Source organism: Myodes glareolus, chromosome 18, assembly GCF_982192425.1.
Source record: "Myodes glareolus chromosome 18, mMyoGla1.1, whole genome shotgun sequence".
NCBI lineage: Eukaryota > Metazoa > Chordata > Mammalia > Rodentia > Cricetidae > Myodes > Myodes glareolus.
The window spans coordinates 44,615,552-44,641,749 of record NC_142043.1 but is presented as its reverse complement, the minus strand read 5'-3'; the positions used below and the strand labels follow the sequence as shown (position 1 = coordinate 44,641,749).

Genomic DNA, 26,198 nt, shown 5'->3' with positions numbered 1-26,198 from the left:
GCACTTCAAAAAAGCTAGGCATGATAGTGCATGCCTATAATTCCAGCACTTGGGAGGTGGAGGCCAGCCTGTGCTACATATTAAGTGTAAGGCCAACCTAATGTATATGGGACCCTGTCTCAAGTAAAAAATCTAAGACAAGAACAAATGACCCACGCCCAAAGGTTATATGAACTTAACATGAATGAGGGAAATTTCACAGGACAAGAAGCATTTAGGATTAGGAGGATTCCTTGAGAATTCCAGAGTGGGCAGGAAAGGGAGAAGTACAGAAAGGAGATGCACACCTGTGGTAAAGTCACAGGCAGAGAGAAATGTATCGCGCTCCATCTGAGGAGAGTAATGGGTAAGCCCCATGAGGCTGCACCCTGCCCCTTTAGAACACAATGTGGTTCCTTTCTTTACCTGACTTTTAGCCCACCCTCCCACAATCTGCACTGCTATGGCAACTTCCCCAGCTTCTGATCATGTTTCTGTCTTCTGGTTTCTAGCAACGCTTTCTGACACACTTGTGGAGTTGACAAAGAGACATAGGAAGCGCCTCAGGGAGTGAGTGACCTTTTATCTGATTTTACCAAGTGGTTTTACCTTAGCATTGCATTCATTTACATATCTAAAGTCTTCACAGACTTATGGAAGTCCTGCTTCTGGTCCTGAGGGAGTAACAGGGTCTAGACTTAAATTTTCTGGTCATAAACAATTATGCAACTGATTAACAGCACATTCCCACTCTGAAGAATAAATAGTGAAGGAGGAGATGGTAAACAAAGGTGAGCTATGCTTCCTGTCCAGTGCTGGGAGCAACTTGTAGAATAAGACACAGGAGTGGGAGTCTGAAGCAGCCATTGGTCCTGCTGAGATCTGTAGAGGCCCAAACAGGTGAGCCTATTTCCACCTTGTCTGAAGGTCAGAGAGTTTAGCTTGTTCAAAGTTGTTAACAATTGTGGCTACACATCCTCACCTAGGGTGTGGCTACTTGGCCTGTTTGTCATTAAGATGGTCCATATAGGTATATCCACTCTACCCTGACCAATAGTCAGGATAACCAAGCATATTTCTGCTCCTTCTTTGGAAATAGGACGTTTGACCTTGGGAGTGGCTGCCTTCAGGACACTTGGTCTAGGGTGGGTTCACTGCCTAAAGAACAAAATGCTAAACTTGATGTCTCAAAGTACTGAAGCAAGTTACTGTTCTAGTTGTCCTCTGTATCATGTTAAAGCAGTCCTTTGTCTTCTTTCCCATGTTGTACTGGGGTATAAAAGTGTATGAAAAATTAAATACAGGCAAGTTTCAATATTCACTGGAACTCCCTCCCGGTACTATCCTATGTTTGTTTTATTATTTTCACTCATGTCTTTGTTCTCTTTACTATTTTTCTAATCCCCATGCCCTACCCTGGTAAGCGGTATCTTTGTCAAGGGAAAGAACGGAGAGTGGTGATGTAGTGTGAACACTTCAAATGTCACACAGGGCTGTGACCACCCTATAGCTACCAGGCGGCGTGAAGAAAACCCTCGTCAATGCACAGGGATTCGGGAGGAGAACACGACACACAATTAGAAGAAGAGAAATACACAGAAACAGACCCACATTTTATAGAAATGTTTAGCAAGCAAAGACATTAAATGGGTACTAAATATATTTAAAATTTAAAGGGAAATATTAACATAACAGAAAATCTAAACAAATGAACCAAACAGAACTTCTAGAGAAAAAAATGGCATTTGATATCTGTTATTCCTTTTGGTCTCTGGTCCCTTTAAGGGACAAGCCACGCCCACTCCCAGCCACTTCTGACCTCTCGTCGCCATCTTGGCCTCTTTCTGTTTTCTCTCTTGGTGTGTGCACATGTTTCTGTCTTTCTCTCTCCCTTTTTCTCTGTTTCTGTCTTTCTTTCTCTCCCTCTCCTTCTCCCTTTCTCTCTCTGCTCCCCGTCCCCTTTTCCTCCATAACCCTCTGAATAAATATTTCAATCTCATTCTACATGTCCATGTCTCTGTCTCCTGCCTGCCAGTCATGTGCCTGCCTGCCCACAACCAGATGCTCTTCCAGGATGCACTCCCGCTGCTCTGTGAGCTGGCCACCTGTTCACATGGCCCCTGGGGATCTTACAGGGACCCACAGCTGTCTCTGCTGGACTAGCGGCTGCTCTGCGAGCCTGCTGGGGTCACACCAGCATTTTTTAAGGAATATTAATATCTAATGTAAAATTTTCATTGCATGGGATTGGATACACAGTATCTAATCATATGGATCAGTGACTATGAAGACACGGTGAAAGAAACTTCTAGAAACTCCATTCCACAAATTCACTACTTAAAGGTAATCAATGATAAACTCAAAATGTAAACTAAAAATCGAAATTACCAAAATCAAAGTACAGCAAATTAGCAAAAGAGATAAAGTGATTGAAAAAATAACTTTTAAACAGAGAACAAGACAAGGACCACTACAAGGTCCAGACTCTGTAGGCAGTCACTCTAAAAATGGCTCAAACATTTCAATAGCAGAGACTTAGTTTGGAGGAAAAAGTAAGGCCCAATTATAAAGCTATTTAAAAGGTCATGGGAGTTGGAGCAATGCTCAGTGGTTGAAGGTACACTACCGTTCTTTCAGAGGACAGGAGTTATGTTCACAACTGCCTGTAACTCTAGTCTCCAGGGGATCTGACTCCTCTGGCCACTGTGGGCACCTACAATCTCATGCTTATATCCATACAGAACTGACAGGCAGACAGATACACACACCACAATTAAAATTAATCATCTATGTAAAATATAGAAAAACACATAAGGGGTTTAGGTTAGTCTCTGAGTTCAGTCACCACCAGGGATTGTGACAGAGAGCATACCACAAGAGCTAAATGGAAAGACATTTTGGTTAAAAGTCAAATGCAAATTACAGCCAAAAGAAAGCTACACTAGTGTTAAGTATTAGTATATACAGGAGTTAGGAAAGGACAGTCACAGCAAGAGTGATCAAATCATTAGGAACATGTAACAATTCTAAGTGTGAATGCAGCCAACACTGGAGTTTCTAAATAAATGAAACAAAAAGAAGTGACAGAGTTGAGAAGAGAAAAAGAGATCACAATCATGGTTTGAGATTTCAACATAGCTCTCTCACTACACAGTAGAAGAGAGAAAAATCATTATGACTTAAAAATGACCCAAACCTCTCCACTAACTGACAAGGCATAATTGATGTCCAACAACTAGTACACAATAACACTCTTGTTAAGCACACAAAGGAAAGTCACTGAGAGACATCACACGGCAGGCCAAACCCAAAACTCAACACTGGAAAGGGACTAGAAACCACTAAGTACTATAACTGCAGGGGACTTAAATTGGAAGTCGATAAGAATATTTGAGAAGTCCTTATCGTTAGAAAGTAAACAACACATTTCTACGTGACTGAGGGGTCAAAGTAACAGTCACTATGTTGACTATTAACCTCTCTCTCTCTTTTTTTTTTTTAAAGACAGGGTTTCTCTGTAGCTTTGGTGCCTGTTCTGGAACTAGCTCTTATAGACCAGGCTGGCCTCAAACTCACAGAGATCCTCCTGTCTCTGCCTCCTGAATGCTGGGATTAAGGGAGTGTGCCACCATTGTCCAGCTGACTATTAACCTCTTTATGGTAAATGGTTTGTCCTGCCTATGGTCTTTAATAATTTGAACACTGTTAGTCACATCTGGTGGTGATTAAGGGTTTGTATGAATGGCTGGGTGTGGTGATGCAAACCTTTGATCCCAACATTCAGGAAGCAGAGGCAGGCAGATTTTTGTAACTTAGTTCTAGGACAGCCAGGACTATACAGAGAGAGACTCTATTAAAAAAAAGAAGAAAGAAAGAAAGAAAGAAAGAAAAGAAAGAAAGAAAGAAAGAAAGAAGTAAATTATTTTACTTACTCATTTCTTCTTGTAGGGTTTCTTGTTTCTGTTTTTGAATTTTTATTTCTTGCTCCAAATCTTCTATCTTACTGTTTTTATTTGTTAACTTCTGATTTAATTCTTTTGTCAAACGTTCGTAATCTGCTATTTCCATATTCATCAATGTGGTTTGTTGGGCATCCTGCACATTATGAAAGACTTACATATTAGTGGGGCAGTTAACCTGTGAAACTGCTAAAATCATGACATAAGAATAAGTAGGCTTTATTTCTGTAGTACAGACACAATGTAAGAAATAAGGAAATAAGAAGCTCCACAGTTTGTAGCTCTAATTTCATCAAGTATTCTCCAGAAGTTCAAAACTCAACTTTTGGGACTCTATTTTATTTGATTAACTTTAACTAGCCATAATTAGTAGTAATTCTAGTCTTATGGAGTTCTCATTTATGATATTAATATTTTAGGTAACATAACAGAATACTCTTTGAGAAAGTAGTGAGAAATTAATCCAAAGTAAAATTTAAGCTTTGAAATTAATTAAATCTTCATGTTTTATACTGCAATCACACATGATCCTAGATTCTTCTAAACAGACAACTCTTTCAATTTACTAAGGCTAAGAGTTTATAAAGGATTATTTTAGTATTATAAGCAATACTTAAAATATTTTTCCCACGTATGGAACTGCAATAGTATGAGCCATGTTGTTCTATAAACACCTCTTTGTTTCTGAGGTACTGGGAATCAAACCCAGGGCTTCAGGAATGCTAGGCAGGCACTCTGCCACTGAGTTCTCTCTCTGGAGACTATTTTTGTACCTTTTTAACCAGTTCCAGTTCTTGCATGGTTTTCTGAAGCTGCTTCTTTTCCTTTTCAAATTGGAGCTGGAGTTCTTCAAGCTCCTTTACAGCACTGGCATGTTCCTAAAATTAAACAACCCACAGCACAACCAACATTTGTTAGGAGGTACATTTGTACACACCATGCAAAAACACACAAGATGTTTCGTAATGTTTCCAAACTTTAAAAGCTGGATGCCCAGAAAGAATATAGCTTAGGACAGATTCTATAATGTAGAGTTGGTGTACATTAAGGAATTAACTAGGGTATATGCATAAATGTACTCAGCAAGACTCTTCATTCAAGCAATATGTGATTAAAATGCCACTGTATACAATCTCAGGGTTAGTCTTACCTTTATTTTCTGTTCTTTCTGAAGTTTTTCAGCTTCCAGTTCTTTATCTACTATTCCTTTGGCTTTCTGGACTTCCAAAATCTGTACTTCTAATAACTTAGCATTAGACTGCAGAGTCTCAATACGAGCCAGGAGATCCTCGTTGTCTGAATTTAGCTTTTCACACTAGAATATAAATGACTCATTACTGTGAGCACACAACTTACATAGATGAAATGCTTAATGAGAACATTAGCACAGTATAAAAAGTGATTTGACAATCACAGAATTACTCTTAAGTTAAGAATTAAGATTAAAAAACAATCACTGCTGATATTGACCTGGCAAACCTTGCAAGCCAGAAAGCTTCCAAGCCTTCCATAGTGTGAATAGAGCAAGAAGCAAAACCAAAAGAAAACAACAATAGAATCCCAAACCCAAATCCTAGTGGACTAAGGCTGGCTGGAGTCTTCAGGCTCATGCACACCGACAAGAGCCCCCACAAGTCAATAGTGAGAAAGGGCTGAGCAAAACAGGGTGTGCTAGCTATTTAAATTTCAAATTCGTCTTCAAACACAGTAAAATGCAAGAAAAAGAATTTCTGCTTCTGATTATAATTTAACAGTCTATGCAAGAGAAAAATTAGATTAAAATGCATTTGCTATAATTTGCTTGTCGAAATTACCTGACAAGTTGAATTTCTTAATTGTTTGGTAAGGTCTTCTATGTGATGTTCAAAATTATTAGCGCGTTCTTTTTCCACATCCAGCTGTTCTGACTGCTTATCATATTCTAACAAAAGATTCTTCAATAAAGACAAGGTTTAGCTTTAAGTTACGAAGCATCCACTAGGTGAGAACACATAATCCAGACATCTTGATGCCTTTAGAGCACATTTGAGATTCTTAAATCACTGACTATAAAATACAAAAGTAAAACTAGCACTTGGCAATATGACAAAAGATTAGTGTCCTTAATAGATACAGTCTTATAACTCAATTAAAAATACATTTAAAATTTAAATATGAGCTTATTCATTTATCATGGGTCAGTTACATTAGGATTTTGCCTCCCCCCTCGAGACAGGGTTTCTCAGATGTAGCCAAAATTTTGCTTTTTTATACTTTACAGTTCCAAAATCTACTATTTTTTCAAGAACTAAACTACATCTAAGTTTAATCTTTCAATTTTTTAAATTTGCAAATTAAATTGCTTTTAAGTTCAGAAAAAGTACTTGGTACGAGAAGTCAGTAAAGGGTTAAGGATTTTATTTTAGATATTAGAAAATGTTTCATACATACAGATTTTATTTTGATGTGAGAATGTAATAAAGACCGAATGGATTATATTTTTCTCAAATATCTAATTCTTTCTTCATTTATTTCTGTTTGCAACTCTGTGTGGTATATTATAACTCAGTTGGCAAATGAACACAATGGGGACAACTGGCAAGACTCCCATTCTGTTACAGTACTAGTCTCCTAACACTGAAAGGCTGTGTGATGACAGGTTCTTCTGAGAAATACACATGTGAGACAGGCACGTGTTTGGAAGACAGTCTGTCATATGTGGTTAATCTGTCTGGGTCTGACATTAGAATTCTACTGTTTGTCTTCTTTCCCTGGCACCCTCCTACACAGCAGCTGTCCTGTCCTTTGTCTACCTGTCACTGCTACCAGAGTTTAAGACTAAGAGGACAAGCATGTAGGAAACTCTGTTGGTCTACCTGGTTGACATCAACTGTCCAGAATTGGGAATTCAGTCCATCTATATATATATTGTTGAATAAGTATATGAAGAAATGCAATATTTACTTTGCATTTAGTGATTTTATTAGATTTGAAACAAATTGTTAGGAGTCTCATGTTATTAAACAAGTATATTACCTCCAAGTAATTATGTCCCTACTTACTCTTCTGATAGATCTATCTAGAGTTTTAGATATATTCACTTAGTCATGAAAATATTAAATCACGATAGCCATCTTTTTCTTACATTTAATACAAGGAAATCCCCAAATAAACTTTACTTTAAAGAAGCAATAATTTAAAGGCATGGATTTCTGTGAGTTTTAGGCCAGTCAGGACTACATGAAAATGAAACTTATGGTCCCCCAAGGTCCAAACGAGGAGCAGAAGGAGGAAGAACATGAGGAAGGAGATTGGGACCGCGAGGGGTGCGATCACCCACTGATACAAGGGGACTGATCTAATGAGAGTTCACCAAGGCCAGTTGTCTGGGACTGAGCGAGCAAGTAATCCAGCCAGATTCTCTGATTGAGGTCGGATTCTCTGAATGTGGCTGGCCCGGAGTCTTTCTGAAAAGCCATCGACAATGACACTGGGACTTGTTTCCTCTGCATATACTGGAATTTTGGGATCCAGTCTGTTTGGATGCTCACCTTCCTGGACCTGGAGGGAGGGGGGAGGAACTTGGACTGCCCGCAGGGCGGGAGACCCTGACTGCTATTGGGGATAGAGAGGGAGGAATGGAGGGAGTGGGGGGAGTGGGAGGGTGTTGGGAGGAGGGGCGGAAATGGAGACTTTTGTATTTTAATAAACTTTGAGGAAAAAAAAAAAGAAAGAAAATGAAACTTATGCACCAGCAATGCAGAAACATGCACGGGCAAACTGTATATGCTGGTTCTGTTGAACTTGTCCATATTGGGTTTCACGGTCTAAGTTGATGAGGATGACTGACCAGGTCTCTTCCTCAAGAGGGCACCAGATCTCATTACAGATGCTTGTGAGCCACCATGTGGTTGCTCGGAATTGAACTCAGGACCTTTGGAAGAGCAGGTAGTAAGCCTGCTCTTGAGCCCAGGGGCTACATAGTGAAGCCCTATCTAAAAATAACAAAACCCAGATACAATCAAAGACTAATCCTTTATGTATAATATACAAAAACAAATACAGGGATATTTCTATCTTACTAATTAACAAAAACAATGTATTTTATGTACAAGTTTTACAATTCTAGTATACCTATTACTTATGAATAAAGCCTGTTTTTACAGTGAATTTTACCTTATAGTTTTCTGCTCCTTGGATGAATTCCTTCATAGAAGCAGACAGGCGGTCCTTTTCTGACCGAACAGATTCAAGTTCTTCCTTTAGTGTCTGGGCCTGTTGTGAACATGGTGAGTGGTTTTTGTGCATAAACACTTGATTTCCCACAACATAGGATTCTGAAATCTTGGGCCCGTATGTTGGCTTACCTCTTTCCTGTTAGAATCCAGTTCTTTCTTTGCTTTCACAGCAACTAGTTTTATCTTACTTATTTTCTCATCCTTGTCTTTGGATTCTTTTTCCAGACTTTCTAAAACAGAAAATGAAAGGACTGTATATGAAGTTAAAAGGAAAAACAGTGAAATTATTTAGCTTAACTCCAGAAACGATTTTATTTTTGGACACAGAATTTCCAGCTTGAACTTAACATCAAGTAGCTATAACTTTTCTTATTTTTGTAAAGAAAAACCTTAATTATTCATTAGCCATGCGAGGTAAATTATGTCAAACTTTAAATATCTGTTAATGGTTCATTTTTAAAGAGTCATTTTTTAAGTACCTAGGAATTGGAGTTCTTACGACTCTTAATGTTGAGTATGAAAAGATAGTAGATGGTTTGTAAATCAGGACAAGTAGGAAACATGTAAGGCACAGAGAAGTAACCATGCACAGCCCTCCTCTAGATCAAGCCTGTAAACCTCTCCCCTTTCACCCTATTTGACTACCTCTTCTAGTTAAACTCGAGTGTAGGACATTACTTTGTTATCTTTTCTTAACTGAAGTTAAGAGTTATGCTCATGCCCATTAGTCTGGGTGCACCCATGTACAGTGAACTATGTAATAAAGGTCACTGTCACACTTTCTCAAGAGGGCGTCAGATCTCATTACAAATGGCTGTGAGCCACCATGTGGTTGCTGGGAATTGAACCTAGGACCTATGGAAGAGCAGGCAATGCTCTTAAACACTGAGTCATCTTTCCAATCCTACTGTCACACTTTCATGTTTCATATACTGTCACACGTCTCTGCTCCTGTTCAAGCATCAGAAGAACAATTCCTTCTTTTTAGTGGATTTATTTTTCCCAACAGTTTATAAATGTAACAAGAATATATCTTCAATTTGCTCTTCTTACAGAGCAAAACCCTTCAAAGAGTTGCCTGCATATAATCTCAAGTTTCTTTTCACTATTTTTTTTCTAGAAACCCATTACAAGCCAGTCTTGGCCCGGCACACTGGCAAACTGTCCATTGTGTGCTAACTCAATAGATACCTGTCAGGACTCATGACATCACCAGCATCTGCCCAGATGAAGGTTTTGCCATATGTGTCACTTGCACATAACTTAATTTGCATTTTTGTTCAATGATTCCCTACCTACTAGCTGCTCCTTCTCAATCTCCTTGGTTGTTTATCTTTTTTCTTTTTTGGTTTTTCAAGACAGGGTTTCTGTGTGTAACAGCTCTGGTTGTCTTGGAACTCACTCTGTAGACCAGGCTGGCCTCGAACTCATAGAGATCCAACTGCCTCTGTCTCCCGAGTGATGGGATTAAAGGTGTAAGCTGCTACCACCCTGCTCCTTGCCCTTTGCCCTTTTACGCCTGTAATCTGACTATGCATTTTCTACCTTTAGGCTAATTATCCCAAGTCCAGATTTATGTAGCATTCTATGCGATAACTCACTTGAAATGGTATTTAAATTTAGTCTAAAATTGAGAATCCTACTTCACTTCAACCATCTTTGACAGAAAACAAGGAATCATTCTGAACTCTTTTCCATTCACCTTTCTCCAACCTAATTGGGCACTTAACTGAAATATCATGGATACATCACACAACACTTGTTAAGTCTTTATTTCTTCAGCTTTTAACAGGAACAGAGCTAGTCCACGAAGTTACTAGTAGGGACAAATGGACACACAGGAAGGCTCAACTCGTCTGTGCACTGCACTAGTGAGTTTATAAATGATTAAGCATCTCCTTGGAAACTTTCTGGTGCTCCCTGATGTCATAAAATATCAATAGACAAGCACTTGTCTTTCTTTTGCTATAATACTTTTTCTTCTTGCATCATACCCCTCATTCCTCAAGACCCAATGGAAGTGATTTTCCTTAACAGGCAGCTTCCTATGATATCAGCACTGCCTCCTGTTCATACCTAACACCACATTTAACTTCTTGTTAATGAGTTCTTTGAGCATACTGTCTAGACCTCGCTTGCCTTGCTATTGCCATTATATAGAACAGCTGAGAATTCAAAATGTCTAAGTGGGTAAAATAAAAACCAAAAATAATTCACAGAATCAATTATGAACAGAGTTAAAAGAGCATTTTTTTTAAATTAAATGACAGAAAGTGACATTTGAAAGAAAAGGCAAACAGATGGCAGAGGACAGGTGGTGAATGAAGAAAAGGTAGCTTATTACTGTATATTTAATAGGTCATTAACTGAAACTATATTTCTCAATCTATCTTGATACTAATAAGATATTTGTTTAACTAATGGTGACAACATATATAAAACCATAGTTACCTATTTTTTCTTCCAGCTCTTTTACCAATGAGAGTTGATCATTTTTTACAGAAGGCGATTTCTCTAAGGAATCCTAGATTTTACAGGGAAAAAACAAAAAACAAAAAACCCCTAAACCAGAATTCATTTAATTCCCCACAATAAAATTGTCATCATTTTAATCATGAGAAAATCTTTACCAAGAGAAACCATATAAATAGCGATTTGGTTATTTTTGTTTTTCTATTAGGGCAGGTAATACTAACTTTATTGTGTATATGGCCTTTGCTAAAATAATACCAAAGTCAAGATGTATAATCTGACACACGCCAAACACGTATGTAATAAAGAAATGACTACACAGCCATCGCTTATCATAACTTCACAATTTCTAAGAGAACTTGAAATATTTAACTAAAACCAAATACCCCTATAGCTCATTTTCTTGACCAAAAATTCTTTAAAAAGAAAAACACTGTCTGTGTCCTGAGGGCAATTCTGACATTTCGTAGATCAGTCTTTTGATCACTAGTCACATGTGACTGAGCTACACCACATCAGAGGGTTTAATTCATTTGCCAGAACTGTCATCTGAGATTAAATGCTAAAACTTTACTTCTGATTTCAGACTGTAAGAATGTCTGAAAATATGAAAAAATACATATATTTTCTACAACCTGTGACCAGAGCTACGAATTTATTCAAATCAATAAAACTCAAAATAGTGGTACCTTCAGCAGGGCCAACTCTGCTCTCACATCGTGCAGTTCAGATTCTCTTTGTTCAAGCAATAGCTTTAGGTTTTCGTGTTCTAGTATAAGAGGCTTTTCATTATGGACTTCATTTTTGCTGTGTAATGTCTGAGATAATTCTTCAACTTGAGCTATAAGACTCTGATTTTCAAGGCTTGTTTTTTCATTAGCATTCTTCATTTCTAAAAGATCAAGTTGCAGGGCCTCTTTAGTTGATGTGGCGTCTTCTAATTCTTTCCTTAAGAGAATTTTCTCCTGCTCAGAGTCTCTAAGTAAAGCCCTAAGTTCTTCACACTGAGCTACACTCTCTTCTTGAAGGCACTTAATCTTTCCTTCTAATTCTAACACTCGCTCATCGTATGCAGAGACTAAGTCATGTCTTTCTTCCTTTAATTTTGCTAAGGATTCACCCAGAGCTTGTAGAACTTTTACAACATCTTCCTCTTCATTCTCTTCTAAAATGTTTGGCCCCATTTGTTTAAGATAGTCAGATAACTGAGATTTGACAAATGACTTCTGAACTTGTTCATTTTCAAATACTTTATTTAAGTTATCTCGCTCTTCAACCATTAACTGGAGTTTCTCTTCTAATTCAGCAACATGCTCTTTAATGGCCAAATCTTTTTGTGACTGAAGAGTTTCCAAATCTTTACTCAACTGGACCTTTTCAGAATGCAGTCTATTATTTTCCTCATAAAGAGACTTGATTTTAGATGACAATGCTTCTTGGTCTTCAGTCATAGTTTTTATTTCAACCATAACACTTTGGTCATTTTGATTCTTTTCTCTCAATACTGCATCGAGTTTCCCCGTTAATTCATCTACTTTTTGTCTCAGTTCACTGTTGTGCTGGGCAGTTTGCTCTGCCGCTTCCTTGAGTTCTATGGTCAATCTCTGTTCCCTTTCCCATTTCTGCTGGAGAGCATCTATCTCTTCATGGCAAGTTTTCATTTTACTTACAAAATCATCTTTTTCTTCAGCAAGAGAACTTAGTTTTGCTTCTAATTCTTGTAACATGGTATCTTTTTGAGCAAGACTGGCTAAGTACAGGCTATTATCTGACTTAAGGCTATTTACGGTACTTTCAAGTTCAGGTACTAATTCTCGTTGAGATGATAACTTTTCGTTTTCTCGTTGGAGGCGATTTACAGTTTCAAGAAGAGCATCTTTTTCATTAAAAGCTGTTCTCAGCTTCTGTTGAAGCTCATGAACATCAGATGCCTGCTGTTGCTTCATTGTTTCAAACTCTTGACTAATTTTTCCAGCAGATTCTCCGAGCTCTGTTTGTAAAATTTCCATCATCTCTCGCAAACTCTCATAATTTAGGATTGCTTCTTGCTTTTCTTGTTGCAGATTTTCACACTGTTCCTTAAGACCCTGTATTTCAAACATTAATGCTAATTTTTCTTTTTCTGAACCTGACATAAATGTCTCACTGAGTTCAGAGACTTCCTTCTGATGGAGTTCCTGAAGATGCTGTACTTCTTTATTATGATGTTCCACAGCGCAGCAAAGCTGTCTGTTTAAATCTTCTCGCTCACATTTTAATTTTTCTACTACAAAGCCCTGTTCTTCTTTAGCCAGCAACAGTTCATTAATTTTAAACTCCAAGTCTTCTCGTTCATGGAAAAACTCATCTTTTATATGTTGGGCCTCCATTTCAAGTTTTAACTTGAGATTATTCATGTAAGTCACCTCATCTTTTAAGATACTATGTTGAGATTCCAGTTCTCGTAAAGACTCTTCCAACTGTCTGACTTTATCATATACTGTCTGTTCTGCAAAAGGATCTTCTTGTAAGGGCACAGAGCAATTTTGGTTCTCCTGGCTTGCATCTGAGGTGCCATCATTTACGCTTCCCGATTCTCGTTGGTATTTTTCCTGATTGCTCTCAGTTCCCTCACACTGCTGCGCTCTGCTACCTTTTAGCTCATTTATTTCCGCTTCATGTTCTTTAGCTGATGCTTCCATTTGAGACATCAGCTCATTAAGTTCTTCTTTGTGTGCAGCTCTCAGCTGCACAATTTCTTCTCGAAAAGTATTAATATCTTTTTGGTAGTGTTGAGTGTTCTCCTCAATGACTGTTTGGAGATGAATAATCTCTTGCTTCTTTTCATCACTGGTAGCTTCCAACTGCTTTTGTAGACAGAAAATCTGTTCCTCAAATCCTGCTGTAAGGTTCTGAATCTCTTCCTGCAGTTGTTTACCACTATCTTCAGAGTCACTCTGAGACTTAAGCTGTTCTAAAAGCTCTAATTGTTTATTTACTGCTTCCTCCAGTTCTTTTTGTAAGCTGGCTTTGTCTTTACTGTGCTCTGAGCGCACTGCTGTCAATTCATTCTTCAAACTTTCTATTTCATTTACATTGTTTCTATGTGACTGCTCAAATTCTTTGTGTGTATCTTCCAGTTTAGTTACCCAATCCTATTACAAAAAATAAGCACAAATAAGTCATCAAAGATGAAAGAAATTTCTGTCTTCATGAAAGAGTTAACTAGATGGGAAAAGAAATGAACAGAATATACCTAGAGAAATATGATTCTGAGATTTCAAGAATTTTGTTTGCCTTGCTTAAGTAGAACTACTATCATCAACATAAAATTATATAAAGTAATAACTAACAACTAGGAAACCTCTGGACTTGACTATTTTTTTCAAGGTAATACGTTATGTAAGTTAAAAGGCTTCAATTTAAAGCTCCTGACCAGATTAATAAGAGACATTTTAGAGAAAATAAGCTTAAACTTTACAAACAAGAAAGTAAAAATGTGCTACTAAATATTCTAAAACTAAACAGATAATAGTATTTAGAGTTGTGAAAAACTCAAAATCTTAATTAAGAATTTTATTAAAGAATGGCATGGCTATAAGAAAGATTAAATGGTGGGAAAAGTAAAATGTTAATCTATCTCTGCATAACTGCATGCTTTTAGTGTTGTTAGCTGAACTGGGACTTGAATCCAGGGCCTCAACATACAGGCAAAACCTCTACTACTGGGCTATATCCCTATAACCTTATTTCATTTTTTGACACAGGGTCTTTATTTTTGTTTGCTTGTTTTTCAAGACAGGGTTTCTCTGTAGCTTTGGATTCTGTCCTTGAACTCCCTCTGTAGGCCACGTTGACCTCGAACTCACAGAGATCTGCCTGTCTCTGCCTCCCGAGTGCTGGAATTAAAGGTGCACAGGTGTGCACCATCACCGCCTGGCCGCACAGGATCTTACAAAGCTGTCCAAGCCTTGAACTCATACTGTAGCCCAGACTGGCCCTAAACTTGTGAACCTCATACCTTTAGCCTCTTGAATAGCTGGAATTATGGGCCTGTGCTTTCAGAGCTGATTCTTTTTTTTTTTTTTTTTGTGATAAAGGGGTAAGATTGGATTAGGTACACTTTAAAACACTAAATTATTTATTGTGTGCCAATGCACGTGCCATGGCACATGTGTGGAGGTTATAGATAACCTGTAGGAGTCAGTTCTCATTCCATCATGTAGACTGAGGGCAGGTCACCAAGCTTGGAGGCAAGCACCTCTATCTGCTGAGCCATCTTGCTGGCTCATTTTATTAGAGACTATGTCTCGCTAAGTATCTCAGGCTGCACTTGATCTTGACTGACGCCTTGACTAAACCAAGTGCTGATGTGTGTCTCCACGCTAGGCTGGATTACATGCTTAAGATACCACTCAGCTGTAAAATTCATGAATATTCAGTTTAAGTTAACAAAAAACAAAAACAAAGACAAACAAACAGAAAAAACCCACATTAAATATCTTACCTCAAGCTCTTGCTTCATTCTCATGTTTTCCTTTTTCAGACACAGAGACTGTTGTTCTGTCTCTGCTTTTTCCAGAAGAAGAGCATCCAGGCGCTCAGTGAGTACCTGATTTTGGAATGATATGACTTGTTTGCTTGAGGCTAAAAAAACAGTGTTTTGCTCTCTGTTCCCCCAGACCTAATCTAGTCTTAACCCCAGCTGTGCAGCAGAACACCTGTGGCAGCTTTCCCTGCCCCCGCCCCCCGTCCTGTGCATCCCATAGATTTTCCCCTTCTAACTTTCTTCCCCCCATCTGTTGCTCTGTCCCAGACCCCAACCCCAGCAAGCATCCCCTGATAACCCAGGGGAAGCTCCTCTCAGGGCAGCAAGTAGGCCAAGGACTGAGCTACACTGATCCTGCTTCCTCTGAGACTTCCCCTCCCCTAGTCTCATTCCCAGCTCTGTAGCAGGAAACCTGCTGAGGTCTCCCTTTCCTCTCTGATCCAAGCCCAAAGGATCACAAAGACCTATACTACAAAGCTAGTCATGAAAGCAGCACGGTACTGGCATAAAAACAGACACATTGATCAATGGAATAGAATCGAAGATCCAGACATAAAGTCACATACCTATGGACACCTGGTTTTTGATAAAGAAGCCAGAAATACACACTGGAAAAAAAAGAAAGCATTTCCAACAAATGGTGCTGGTCAAACTAGATGTCTGCATGTAGAAGAATACAAATAGATCCACATCCACCACCCTGCACAAAACTCAAGTTCAAGTGGATTAAAGACCTCAACATAAAACCAGATACACTGAACCTGATAGAAGAGAAAGTGGGAAATAGTCTTGAACCCAATGACACAGGAGACAACTTCCTGAGCAGAACACTGATAGCACAGGCACTAAGACCAACAATTAATAAATGACCTCATCGAAAAGCACCTGTAGGGCAAAGGACATGTCAATAGGACAAAACAGCAGCCTACAGAATGGGAAAAGAGCTTCACCAACTCCACATCCAACTGAGGACTAATATCCAAAATATATAAAGAACTCAAGAACCTAAAGATCAAGAAAACAAATAATCCAATTTAAAATGGGGTGTAGAGGGGCTGGTGAGATGGCTCAGTGGTTAGGAGCACTGACTGCTCCTCCAGGGGACCCGGGTTCAATTCCCAGCACCCACATGGCAGCTCACAGCTGTCTGTAACTCCAGTGTCAGAGAATCTGACATCGTTATACCAATGTGCATGAAATAAAGTTAATAAAGTTTTTAAAAAAAGAAAACCATTTAAAAAAAAATGGGGTGTAGATCTAAACAGATCTCAACAGAAGAATCTAAATGGCTGTGAAACACTTAAAGAACTATCCAATATCCTTAGCCATCAGGGAAACGCAAATCAAAAGGACTCTGAGAGTCCATGTTACACCTGTAAGAATGGCTAAGATCAATAATACAAGTGACAGCTCATGCTGGCGAGGATGTGCAACAAGGGGAACACTCTCCATCGCCGGTAGGAGCACAAACTTGTGCAGCCACCATGGAAATCAACATGGCAGTTCCTTAGAAAAGTGGGAACTGAGCTACCTCAAGACCCAACTACACCCATCTTGGGCATATACACAAAGAATGATCAATCATACCACAAGGATACTTATTCAACTATGTTCATTATAGTTTTATTCATAATACCCAGAAATTGGAAACAACTGAGATGTCCCTCAACCAAAGAATGGATAAAGAAAACGTGGTACATTTACATAATGGAGTATTACTCAGTAGTTAAAAAAATGACATCATGAAATTTGCATGCCAATAGATGGAACTAGAAAAAAATCATCCTGAGATAACCCATTCAGAAAGATAAATATGGTAAGTATTCACTTCTAAGTGTATATTAGCCATGGAGTAAATAAGAATCAAGGTAAATCTGTAGACACAGAAAGGTTAGGTAAAGAGAAGGGTCTAAGGGAAACAAATGGATCTCCCTGGCGGGGGGATAGAATAGATTTTACAGGCAGATTGGGTGCAAGTGGGGACAGGAACAGTCAGGAGCCCCATGGGAGTTGGGGGGCTAGGTTAGGAGGGGGAGTTGGGGTGGGGTGAGTGTACAGAGAGACAGTTGCAATTCGGAGGCATTTGGGGGATGGTGTGGAATTGTAGTGCAGAAGAAACTTCCTGGAATTTACGAAGGTGATCCTCACAAGGCCTCATAGTAATGGGGATATGGAAGCTCAAGTGGCCATTTCTGGTAGCCAGGCAAGGTTTCCAGGGTGGGACTGGATTGTGTTCAACTGAATTGTCAGCCAAGGGGTCCCACGGAAATCCCCAAACAACCTAGGCTATTGCTAAGGCAAAGGGTTGTTCTCCACAAACTGACAGTGGGCCTCATTGCCGATGACAAAACCCACACAACTCACTGACCATGGAGAAGTCAAGCTGGTGCTCACATGGTGTCTCCCCTGCATCATGTTCTAGTCTTTATGGTACAGGAAGGTACTCTGCAAGCTAGGGAAAGAGAAACCTGGACACCAACCCAGTCACAAAGCCTTTGACCTACAATCTGACCCCTACAAAATATGCTAGGGTGATGATGGACAGAACTTGTGGGAGTAACCACCCAATGTCTGGTTTGATTTAAGGCCCACTCACAAGCAGGAAACCACATTCAATACTTCTTGGGTAAGCAAGAACCAGAGATTAGATACCTAGGATAAAACCAAACACTACTTTTTTTTTTTTAAAAAAAAAGCAATAAAATGGTTCCTAATGATATTCTGCTGTACTTCATAGATCACTTCCTTATCCAGTCATCATCAAAGAGGCTTTCAGCAGCAGATGGGGACAGATACAGAGACCCAGAGGCAGACATTACGCAGAGAAAGAGTCTAAATGGGAGGTTTTCCTTAAGTCCCTCCCCTCAGAGCTCAGGGAGTCCTGTGGAGGAGGCAGAAGACTGTAAGAGCCTGAGGGGATGGAGGACACCAGGAGAATTCAGTCGATTCAGTCCTGTGAATCGACTAGGCAAGGTGCCTGAGCATTCGGAGAAACATAGGGTGTGGTGGTACACACCTTTAATCCCAATGCCTGGGAGGCAAAGGTACATTGACCTCTGTGACTTCAAGGTGTGGTAGCACACACCTTTAAATCCAATGCCTGGGAGGCAGAGACAGAAGGATCTCTGTGAGTTCAAGGTGTGGTAGTACACACCTTTAATCCCAGCACTTGGGAGGCAGAGACAAGTGGATCTCTGTGAGTTCAAGGACAGTCTGGTATACAGAGTTATTCCAGGACAAAGATATATACAGAGAACCTGTCTCAAAAAGCCAAAAGTAAAAGTAAAAATAAAAGAAATAGAGGTTAAAGTAAAGCTGCATAAAGATGGAAAATATGCAGAGAATCTTGATACTGTATGCTATTATGCTCTCTTTGAATTGTTTGAATGCTGAGGAAGGAGCAACAGTTGCTAAAGGACTGTTGTTTATAAATACTGCTGAACTAACCCAAGATAGGTATTTTGAAAATACCTTGGCTTCAAAACTGAAGTCAAAAGGTTTGTTACTTTGGAGAAGAGATTTTGCTTTTGTTTCCACAGAAAATGAGAGGTTGTGGATTCATTCTGAGTTAAGAAAAATCCAGTATGATCAAGGAAGGCCACCTGAGAAATCTCTGACAGGAACAGATGGCCCAGATGTCTGAATTCTACATCCAGAACAGATTCAAGACTGTCACCTGAGATGATCGAGACTCACAGGATACTCCAGTCAGGACTTGATTATAACTCTAAGTTTTCTTTAGGTCCCCATAAGATCATCAGCACCCCCAACCAGCAGGAAGTAGCCTGAAATACTACGCCCACATTCTCAACAAATGGACTATGGGTATTTTTCTTTGTTTAAAAAAAAAAAAGAGGGAAATGGTGCAGGAGAATTATCTGTATTCTGTCAATCATATTTTAGTAAAACGCTGATTGGCCAGGAAGGCAGTATAGGTGGGAAAACCAGACAGGAAGTAGAGGTGATGCAATAAGAACAGGAGAATTCTGGGAAGCAGGGAGGTTCCTCTGCCACTCCTGCGCAGACCACCGAAGAGGCAGCATGTAACTTGCCCAGCTGAGAAAGGTATGGAGCCATGTAAGGCTAACATAGATTAGAATAATGGGGTAACATAAGTTATAAGAGCTAATAAGTAGCCTGACCTAATGGGCCAATCAGTTTATAATCTTATGGAGTCCTGTGTGTGATTTTCCTTGGGGTATGCCGGCTCTGGGGTACCGGGTGGAACAGAAACCACAACAAGCCGGCCCCTCATGTTACGAGCACAGCCTACACAGGTCCGCACCAGTCCTTTGAGGATATGCTACAGCTACTGGCTTAGTACTGCTATGGGACTCCATAGCGTGTGCTGACTCTGAGCACAAGTGGGTCTCTGACTCTTGGGATTCCTTCCCTCCTGCTGGGTTGCTGTTTCCAACTATGAGAAGACTGCTTTTGCTTTCTTACTATGTTTTTATTTTGTCGCATTTGGTTGTTACTTCTTGAAGCCTATTCTTTCCTAATGAAAGACATAAAGGGAGTGGACCTAGAGGGGAGGGAGGGTGTGAGTGGGAACTGGGAGGAGTAGAGGGAGAGGAAATTATTGTATGAGAAAGGGATCTATTTTCAATAAAAGAAAACAACAACACAAATGGAAACAAGCCTTGATCCTCTACTTGCATTCACACACACATACACACTACACATAATTTAAAAAATCTTTAAAAACATTGAGGATTACACTGTACATTGTGGTTCATACTATAGACCAGTGGTTCTCAACCTTCCTATTGCTGTGACCTTTTAACACAGTTCCTCACGTTGTAGTGACCCACAACCATAAAACTGTTTCTGTTGCTACTTCACAACTGTAATTTTGCTGTTATGAATCTTAATGTAAATATCTGATATGCAAGATATCTGATATTCAAACCCTCCGAAAGGGTCCTTCAACTTCCAAAGGGGCCGGAACGCACAGGTTGAAAACTACTGCTATGGCGACACACCCTGTCTCAAACAAATAGAAGACTGGCCGACAGTCTGAAGAGTGCACAGGTAAAAGAACAGGCAGGAAATAATCTTGGTTTTCCTTTTAAAAGACAGACTGACAACATAGGTATGATGGTGGAAGTCCTTAATCCCAGCCCTTGCTATGCATACGCAGGTGGATTTCTGAGTTCGAGGCCAGCCTGATGTATAGAGTGTGTGCCAGGCCAGCCAAGGCTGCACAGAGAAACCCTATCTTGGAAACCTCTTTAGACAGATTCATCTTCTTTAGAAAATCTGTGGGACGGCAAGTCAATGAAATGGAAACCAGATCAACAAGTCAAGTCAGTTTTTTTTTTTTTAAATTGGTTTTTCAAGACAGGGTTACCCTGAAGCTTTGGAGCCTGTTCTGGAACTAACTCTTGTAGACCAGGCTGGCTTCGACCTCACAGAGATCCACTTGCCTCTGCCTCCTGAGTGCTGGAATGGATAAAATTCCTAGAAAAACACAGCTTTACCTACTCAAGAAACGTCATGAAACAGAATACTGCTTCTTTATGAAAACTGTAGAATAATGAAAATAGAAGGCATGAACATAAGGTGTTTTCAAGGAACAGAGAATTATCTCAGTTTCACATGAACTTGTCCAGCTAAAAGCAAAAAATAATTTCTAAGATAGTCTACAAAATCAGCATAATGCAAAACCAACTGAAGTAATTTACGGAAAGAGCAAACCAAAGATCCATTTTACTACAAATCCTTATGTTTCTAATCAGGATAACATATACTTTGGAAACTGTGACAGGAATATCTCTTGAGGCAGGAGCTCAAGGCTGGCCTAGGCAAAAAGGTGAGCTCTCATTCAGCACACATCCCCTCCAATATATATAAGAAAAGGATTGTAATTGCCAAACATAAATTTGAATATTGTAATGGAAAAATAAAAGCAAAGTTATTTCTAGACAAAGCGAATCATAGCTTATGAAAGACCTAAGAAATAAATATTTAAAAAAGGAAAGTCTTTTACAGATTTTATGAGCATTTAAAGAACAAACAAACCAATAGGACCTATAGGTAATTCGGAACTACTGAGAATCTCACAGAAGTAGCTACATAAAAGATTAATATGTAAAGCAGTTACATAGATAGATATTTGCAGCATGCATTTAAAAATGTAAATCAAGAGATCCAGCTTAACTCTTTGCCACTGATCCTCTCAGCCTTTCCTTCTAACCCATCTCCATTCCTTTGTGTCAGCTGCCAATCCCCAAACAAACTTTGTGTCAGGGACCCCAGGGGCCACACTAGGCTGTGAATCAGGTAGGAGTTTCTCATTATTTGTCCAGTCTTCCATTACCCTCTGTCAAGACTTAATTCTGAGTACTGTAGCAGTCTGCTTGCAGAAGCCCTGCCTACGACCCCAATTCCATTCATTGGGGACTCAGGGTCCCACTAACCCTTTTATCTCCGTCTCTCCAGACACCTTTATACTCTCTACCAGAGACACCAGAGCTACCACACTTGCCTAGGATCCAAGGATGGTAACAGCAACCAAAGAATGGAACACCCACCCAACAAAGATAAGACCAGATATCAACACCAAGAAATATCTCAAACATCACTTGAATGAAATGATAAAAACAGTTCAAGACATGAAAGTAGAAATAGAATCACTAGAAATCCCAAACTAAAATAAAACTGGAAATAAAAATTTTAAGATGTCAAGCAAACCCCTCAGAGTTAAGCCTTACTGGCATACAAAAGGAGCTGTTGATCTAGTAAGGAAGTTTGACTAAGCAACCTAGCAAACAGGTGTGTAGCGTAAGGAAGCAGTGCCGGCTTTTACAGGATCACTGTCAAGGTCCGGTTTCAGAACTGCAACAGACCGAAAAGACAGCCACAGCAATTCCTTGCGGGAGACAGAAGGCTTCAGGAGGCAGGCGTGCCATGCGAATGTAAAGGGAAAACACTGAAGCTATATCCTGGAGCAGTGACAGGTCTGTGGTGACTGTTACAGGGGGAGGAGAAAGGAAACAGGAAACAACTCTAAAGCTAAATGGTGCCAAATCTGGTGATGACATTGACCCACCAAGAAATAGGGATCTGGCAAGTTGAGATTACAAGTGAAATGTTTCAAGATTTCTTCCCACCCTTACACACACACACACACACACACACACACAAACACACACACACACTGTAGGCATCTGGAAGGGCAGCTATTAAATCTGGGTCAGTAGTCATTACTCAGTGGAATGGATCTATTTGCACATCATTGAATTGCTACACGTGGCCAAGTTTCCTGAGGAGGTCAGAGCAGGAAGTAATAAGCATAAGGAAGGAGGGCTATTGACTTTTTGACTGAAAGGAGTGACAGCCCTCTCTACCCCTCTCCTTCACCGTGAGTTAAAGAACTAAAAAGCTAAACCAAAGTCAACAAGGAAGTGAATGAACAAAAAGGAAGTTGTTTCTAGCAGGCAGACAATCCTCAAGGAGTCTTCCCCTCCCTGCCCCTCTTGTGTTTTTTGTTTGTTTTGTTTCTTGCTACAGGGTTTCTCTATGGCTTTGGGGCCCATCCTGGAACCTCTGTAGACCAGGCTGGCCTTGAACTCACAGAGATCCACCTGCCTCTGCCTCCCAAGTGCTGGGATTAAAGGCGTCCTCAAGGAACTTTCTATCTTTTACTAGACATTTTCTATAAGCAATCAAAAACTGTTTTATTACCTTAATAATATCATCAGTTCCTCCATCAACAGGTTTTGATTTGAGTTCTTCAATTTCTTTGTCTAATTCTAAATAAAAAAAGATTCAAAAATTAACAAAATAATTACTACTAACCTGATAATGACATTCTATGAAGAATCCCAAGCCTGTAATTAGAATATATTTAAGAAGTCAATACTTGGGAGGATTATTAACTCTATCCAAATGATAGTATTGCTTTCTCCTTTTTCTCCATTAATACAAAAATATTCATTTGGAAGAGTATGGTCTAAGTATCCACCACGCTTCTATAGTGCACACGAACCATTTTGTTTCCTCTGAAACTATATTCACTTCTTCCCTTCCTGTCTTTTCCTATTCATCCACATGTATGTGGGGGATCTTGCTATGTTGTTAAGGCAGGCCTTGAAATCCTGGGCTCAACTGATGTTTCTGCCTTAGCCTCTGGAGGCAGGGACCAGGTATGTATACCACTTTGGTTAACTACCCTGATAACTTTCCAGCATGTCTAGACATTCTATTATGTTTGCTATTAATATTTTTTGTATAATCTTAAGGCAAGAATTAAATATATCAAACACATATATTGATCTGAATATTTCATCAATACACCTCTAGTTCTGTAGCTTAGTTCATCTTCTCAAATAGTTTACTTTCTTGATTACAAACTGGTCCAATTCTAAACATAAATTTGATCTGTTCTGGTTAGAAAATAAACCTTGGCAGTTAAAAATTTTAAGTTAACGGGAATTCAAGTTACTAACTTGAATTCATACTAACAAATTCATCAGTCATACTAAAAAAAAGACACTAATATCATTTTGCTTTCGGAATTAAAAAATAAAAGGCATCAAATAGGAAGTCAAGCAACTTCAGCAGATGCACACACTTCAAATTTCCGCGAAAGTCTTGGGGGTTACACTTCAACATTTCAACTGGAAAACATAGAATTTATAATTAATGTGAAGTAAATAGGGTTTCATTTTACGATTAAAAATAGTCCTCTCGGGCTGGAGAGATGGCTCAATGGTTAAGAGCACCGGTTCCCTTCCAGAGGTCCTGAGTTCAATTCCTGGCAGCCACATGTTGGCTCCCAGTCATCTATAGTTAGAGCTAATGCCCTCTTCTGGCATGGAGGCATAAATGCAGATGGAGCACTCACACATAAAATAAATTAAAAAAATTATAACTCTCTCTCCCCTTATTTATTCAAAGGTAACTGTAAGGCAGGGCATATTGGTGTAATGAAAAAACCCTGTAATTTCAAACTCATTACCTGTACACCTTGCTTTGGCTTTCTGCAGTAGCATCATTTGCTTCTTGGCAAACTTGATGAGATCTTCTCTTGCCAATGTTTCCAGCTGAAAGATATTGCTATATTATCGACTTTTATAACCCAAGCTCCCAGTGTGTCCCCCCCAAAGAAATTCACTGTCTGCCTAAAAACAAAACCACTCTCAACATTTAAACCAATCATAATTTTAAAATTAACAAATATAACTTCAACAACTTTAAACGATCAGATGAATTAAAAAGCAAACAAAACCCCAGCATAAAACTAACTCTCTCTCTCTCTCTCTCTCTCTTTCTGTTGTTTTTTGAGACAGGGTTTCTCTGTAGCTTTAGAGCTGAGCCTGTCCTGGAACTAACTCTTGTAGACCAGGCTGGCTTTGAAATCACAGAGATCCACCTGCTTCTGCCTTCTTGAGTGCCGGGATTAAAGGCATGCGCCACTACTGCCAGGCTAAAGTAATTTGTTGTTGTTCTTTTTGGTTTTTTGAGGCAGGGTTTCTCTGTGTTGCTTTGGAACCTGTCCTGGAACTAGTTCTTGTAGACCAGGCTGGCCTCAAACTCACAGAGATCCACCTGCCTCTACCTCCCGAGTGCTGGGATTAAAGGGCATGCGCCACTGCCAGGATACCATTAAGTTCTCCAAGTGTCCAAGTGGGGGGTTGAACCTAAAAGGTTTTAGAGCTGTAAAATTCATTCTGTTGCAAGCTGAAAAGCCATCCATGTACACATGAAAACAAACCTAATTATAGTCACACGTGGACTGGGTAACATTTAGGGTTTAACTGAAATATCAGGCTTTACTAATTCTGAAAATTACTTAATCCTTGTGCACTTAGTTTTCCTCATCTGCAGAATGACAATAACGAGGTAATTGTTTCAGGAAGCTTAAATGAAAAAATTGAAAGCTTAGGCAAATGCCTGGAACTCACTAAGCAAACGATACATTTTGGTCAAGAAAACCACTGTCTTTCAGAATCATTGAACATTAAACATTGCACAGGGCTCTAAGAAGGACCTTATTCAATCATCGTTTGACTATGGAGCTGGAGCCAAGAGGATATAGCTTTTTGATTCTTCCCCTTATCTAATCCCCTCTTCATTGCGTCACTGTGTAAACTTTCATAAAACTGTCAATAACTAGTCAAATGTCTGAAATATAGCAGGATCTCTCAGCATAGCGCTAACAAAGAGCAGGAAGTAAACAAACTGCTTGCCCATCAGGAAATTAAAAAAATAAACAGGAAATCAATGGGTGATTATAAATTAAAATGGAAATCTCTGAAGAAAGGTGACTTCTTTTAAAGAAGAAATCCTTTTTCCCATGCCCAAGTTTTCCAATTCATTACCCTTCCGCGCTCCAGGGAACCTGGCAGTACAGGGCTCTCCTTACCTTGGATTTCCCGGTCCCGGAGGGTGCCGCAGCCACCCCATCTTGAACAGGATCCTGCAAAACAAAATCGTCACAAGAGTTCATCCCAATTCCGGGAGCAACGCACGGCCAAAAGATCTTGGGGTGAGGAAGAGCCTCCTCGGGAGCAAGAACCAGGGGCCATCGCCATGGCAAGCGCCAGACCGGGTTCTACGCCGAGCGCAGCGGCGGGGGCCGAGCCGCCGAGCGGGGACAGATGCTGGCCGTGCCCTCCCACTAACTCGAGTGGCGCAGAAGACCAGCAGGGCGGCGCGACCCCACCATTACCTCCATCGCAGCCACAGCGACCCACGGCCACCGCCACCTCCTCAGGAATCCTGGCTGCTGCGGTCTCCGACGCCGCCGACTGAGGGGTCAAAGGTCGTGCTTCGGGCTACGCCTCCCCCCCGCGTCTCCAAGGCTACGTGGAGCGGTACTTCCGTTTCCTCCTTGGCATCCGAGAGGAAGTTCTCTGTGCGCAGGTACACTGGACGGAGCGCAGCTCGAAGAGCCTCAGAGAACCGCTCTGGGCAGAGTGATGGGTTTGAGCACACGTGTTCGTTTATCAGTTTCCTATTTTTGTTGTTGTTGTTGCTTTTTGAGACGGGGTTTCTCTCTGTAGCTCTGGAGCCTGTCCTGGAACTCACTCTGTA

At 39.9% G+C, this 26,198-nt stretch overlaps 1 protein-coding gene across 1 annotated transcript in view; it reads right to left on the bottom strand.

Moving 5' to 3' along the window:
- Positions 1–25,947, bottom strand: part of Gcc2 (GRIP and coiled-coil domain containing 2) — a 42,583-nt gene extending 16,636 nt beyond the window's left edge. Inside the window, exons 1-13 of the mRNA XM_048451772.3 lie at positions 25,834–25,947; positions 25,528–25,581; positions 24,121–24,205; positions 22,845–22,912; positions 15,114–15,218; positions 11,317–13,761; positions 10,607–10,679; positions 8,285–8,385; positions 8,094–8,192; positions 5,753–5,872; positions 5,089–5,253; positions 4,712–4,816; positions 3,912–4,074 (exon numbers count right to left, since the gene is read on the bottom strand). Of these exons, the coding sequence (XP_048307729.3) occupies positions 3,912–4,074; positions 4,712–4,816; positions 5,089–5,253; positions 5,753–5,872; positions 8,094–8,192; positions 8,285–8,385; positions 10,607–10,679; positions 11,317–13,761; positions 15,114–15,218; positions 22,845–22,912; positions 24,121–24,205; positions 25,528–25,581; positions 25,834–25,839 (3,589 nt within the window). The 5' untranslated portion in view covers positions 25,840–25,947. The remainder of the gene's footprint in view (positions 1–3,911; positions 4,075–4,711; positions 4,817–5,088; positions 5,254–5,752; positions 5,873–8,093; positions 8,193–8,284; positions 8,386–10,606; positions 10,680–11,316; positions 13,762–15,113; positions 15,219–22,844; positions 22,913–24,120; positions 24,206–25,527; positions 25,582–25,833) is intronic.
- Between the last annotated feature and the right edge of the window lie 251 nt (positions 25,948–26,198).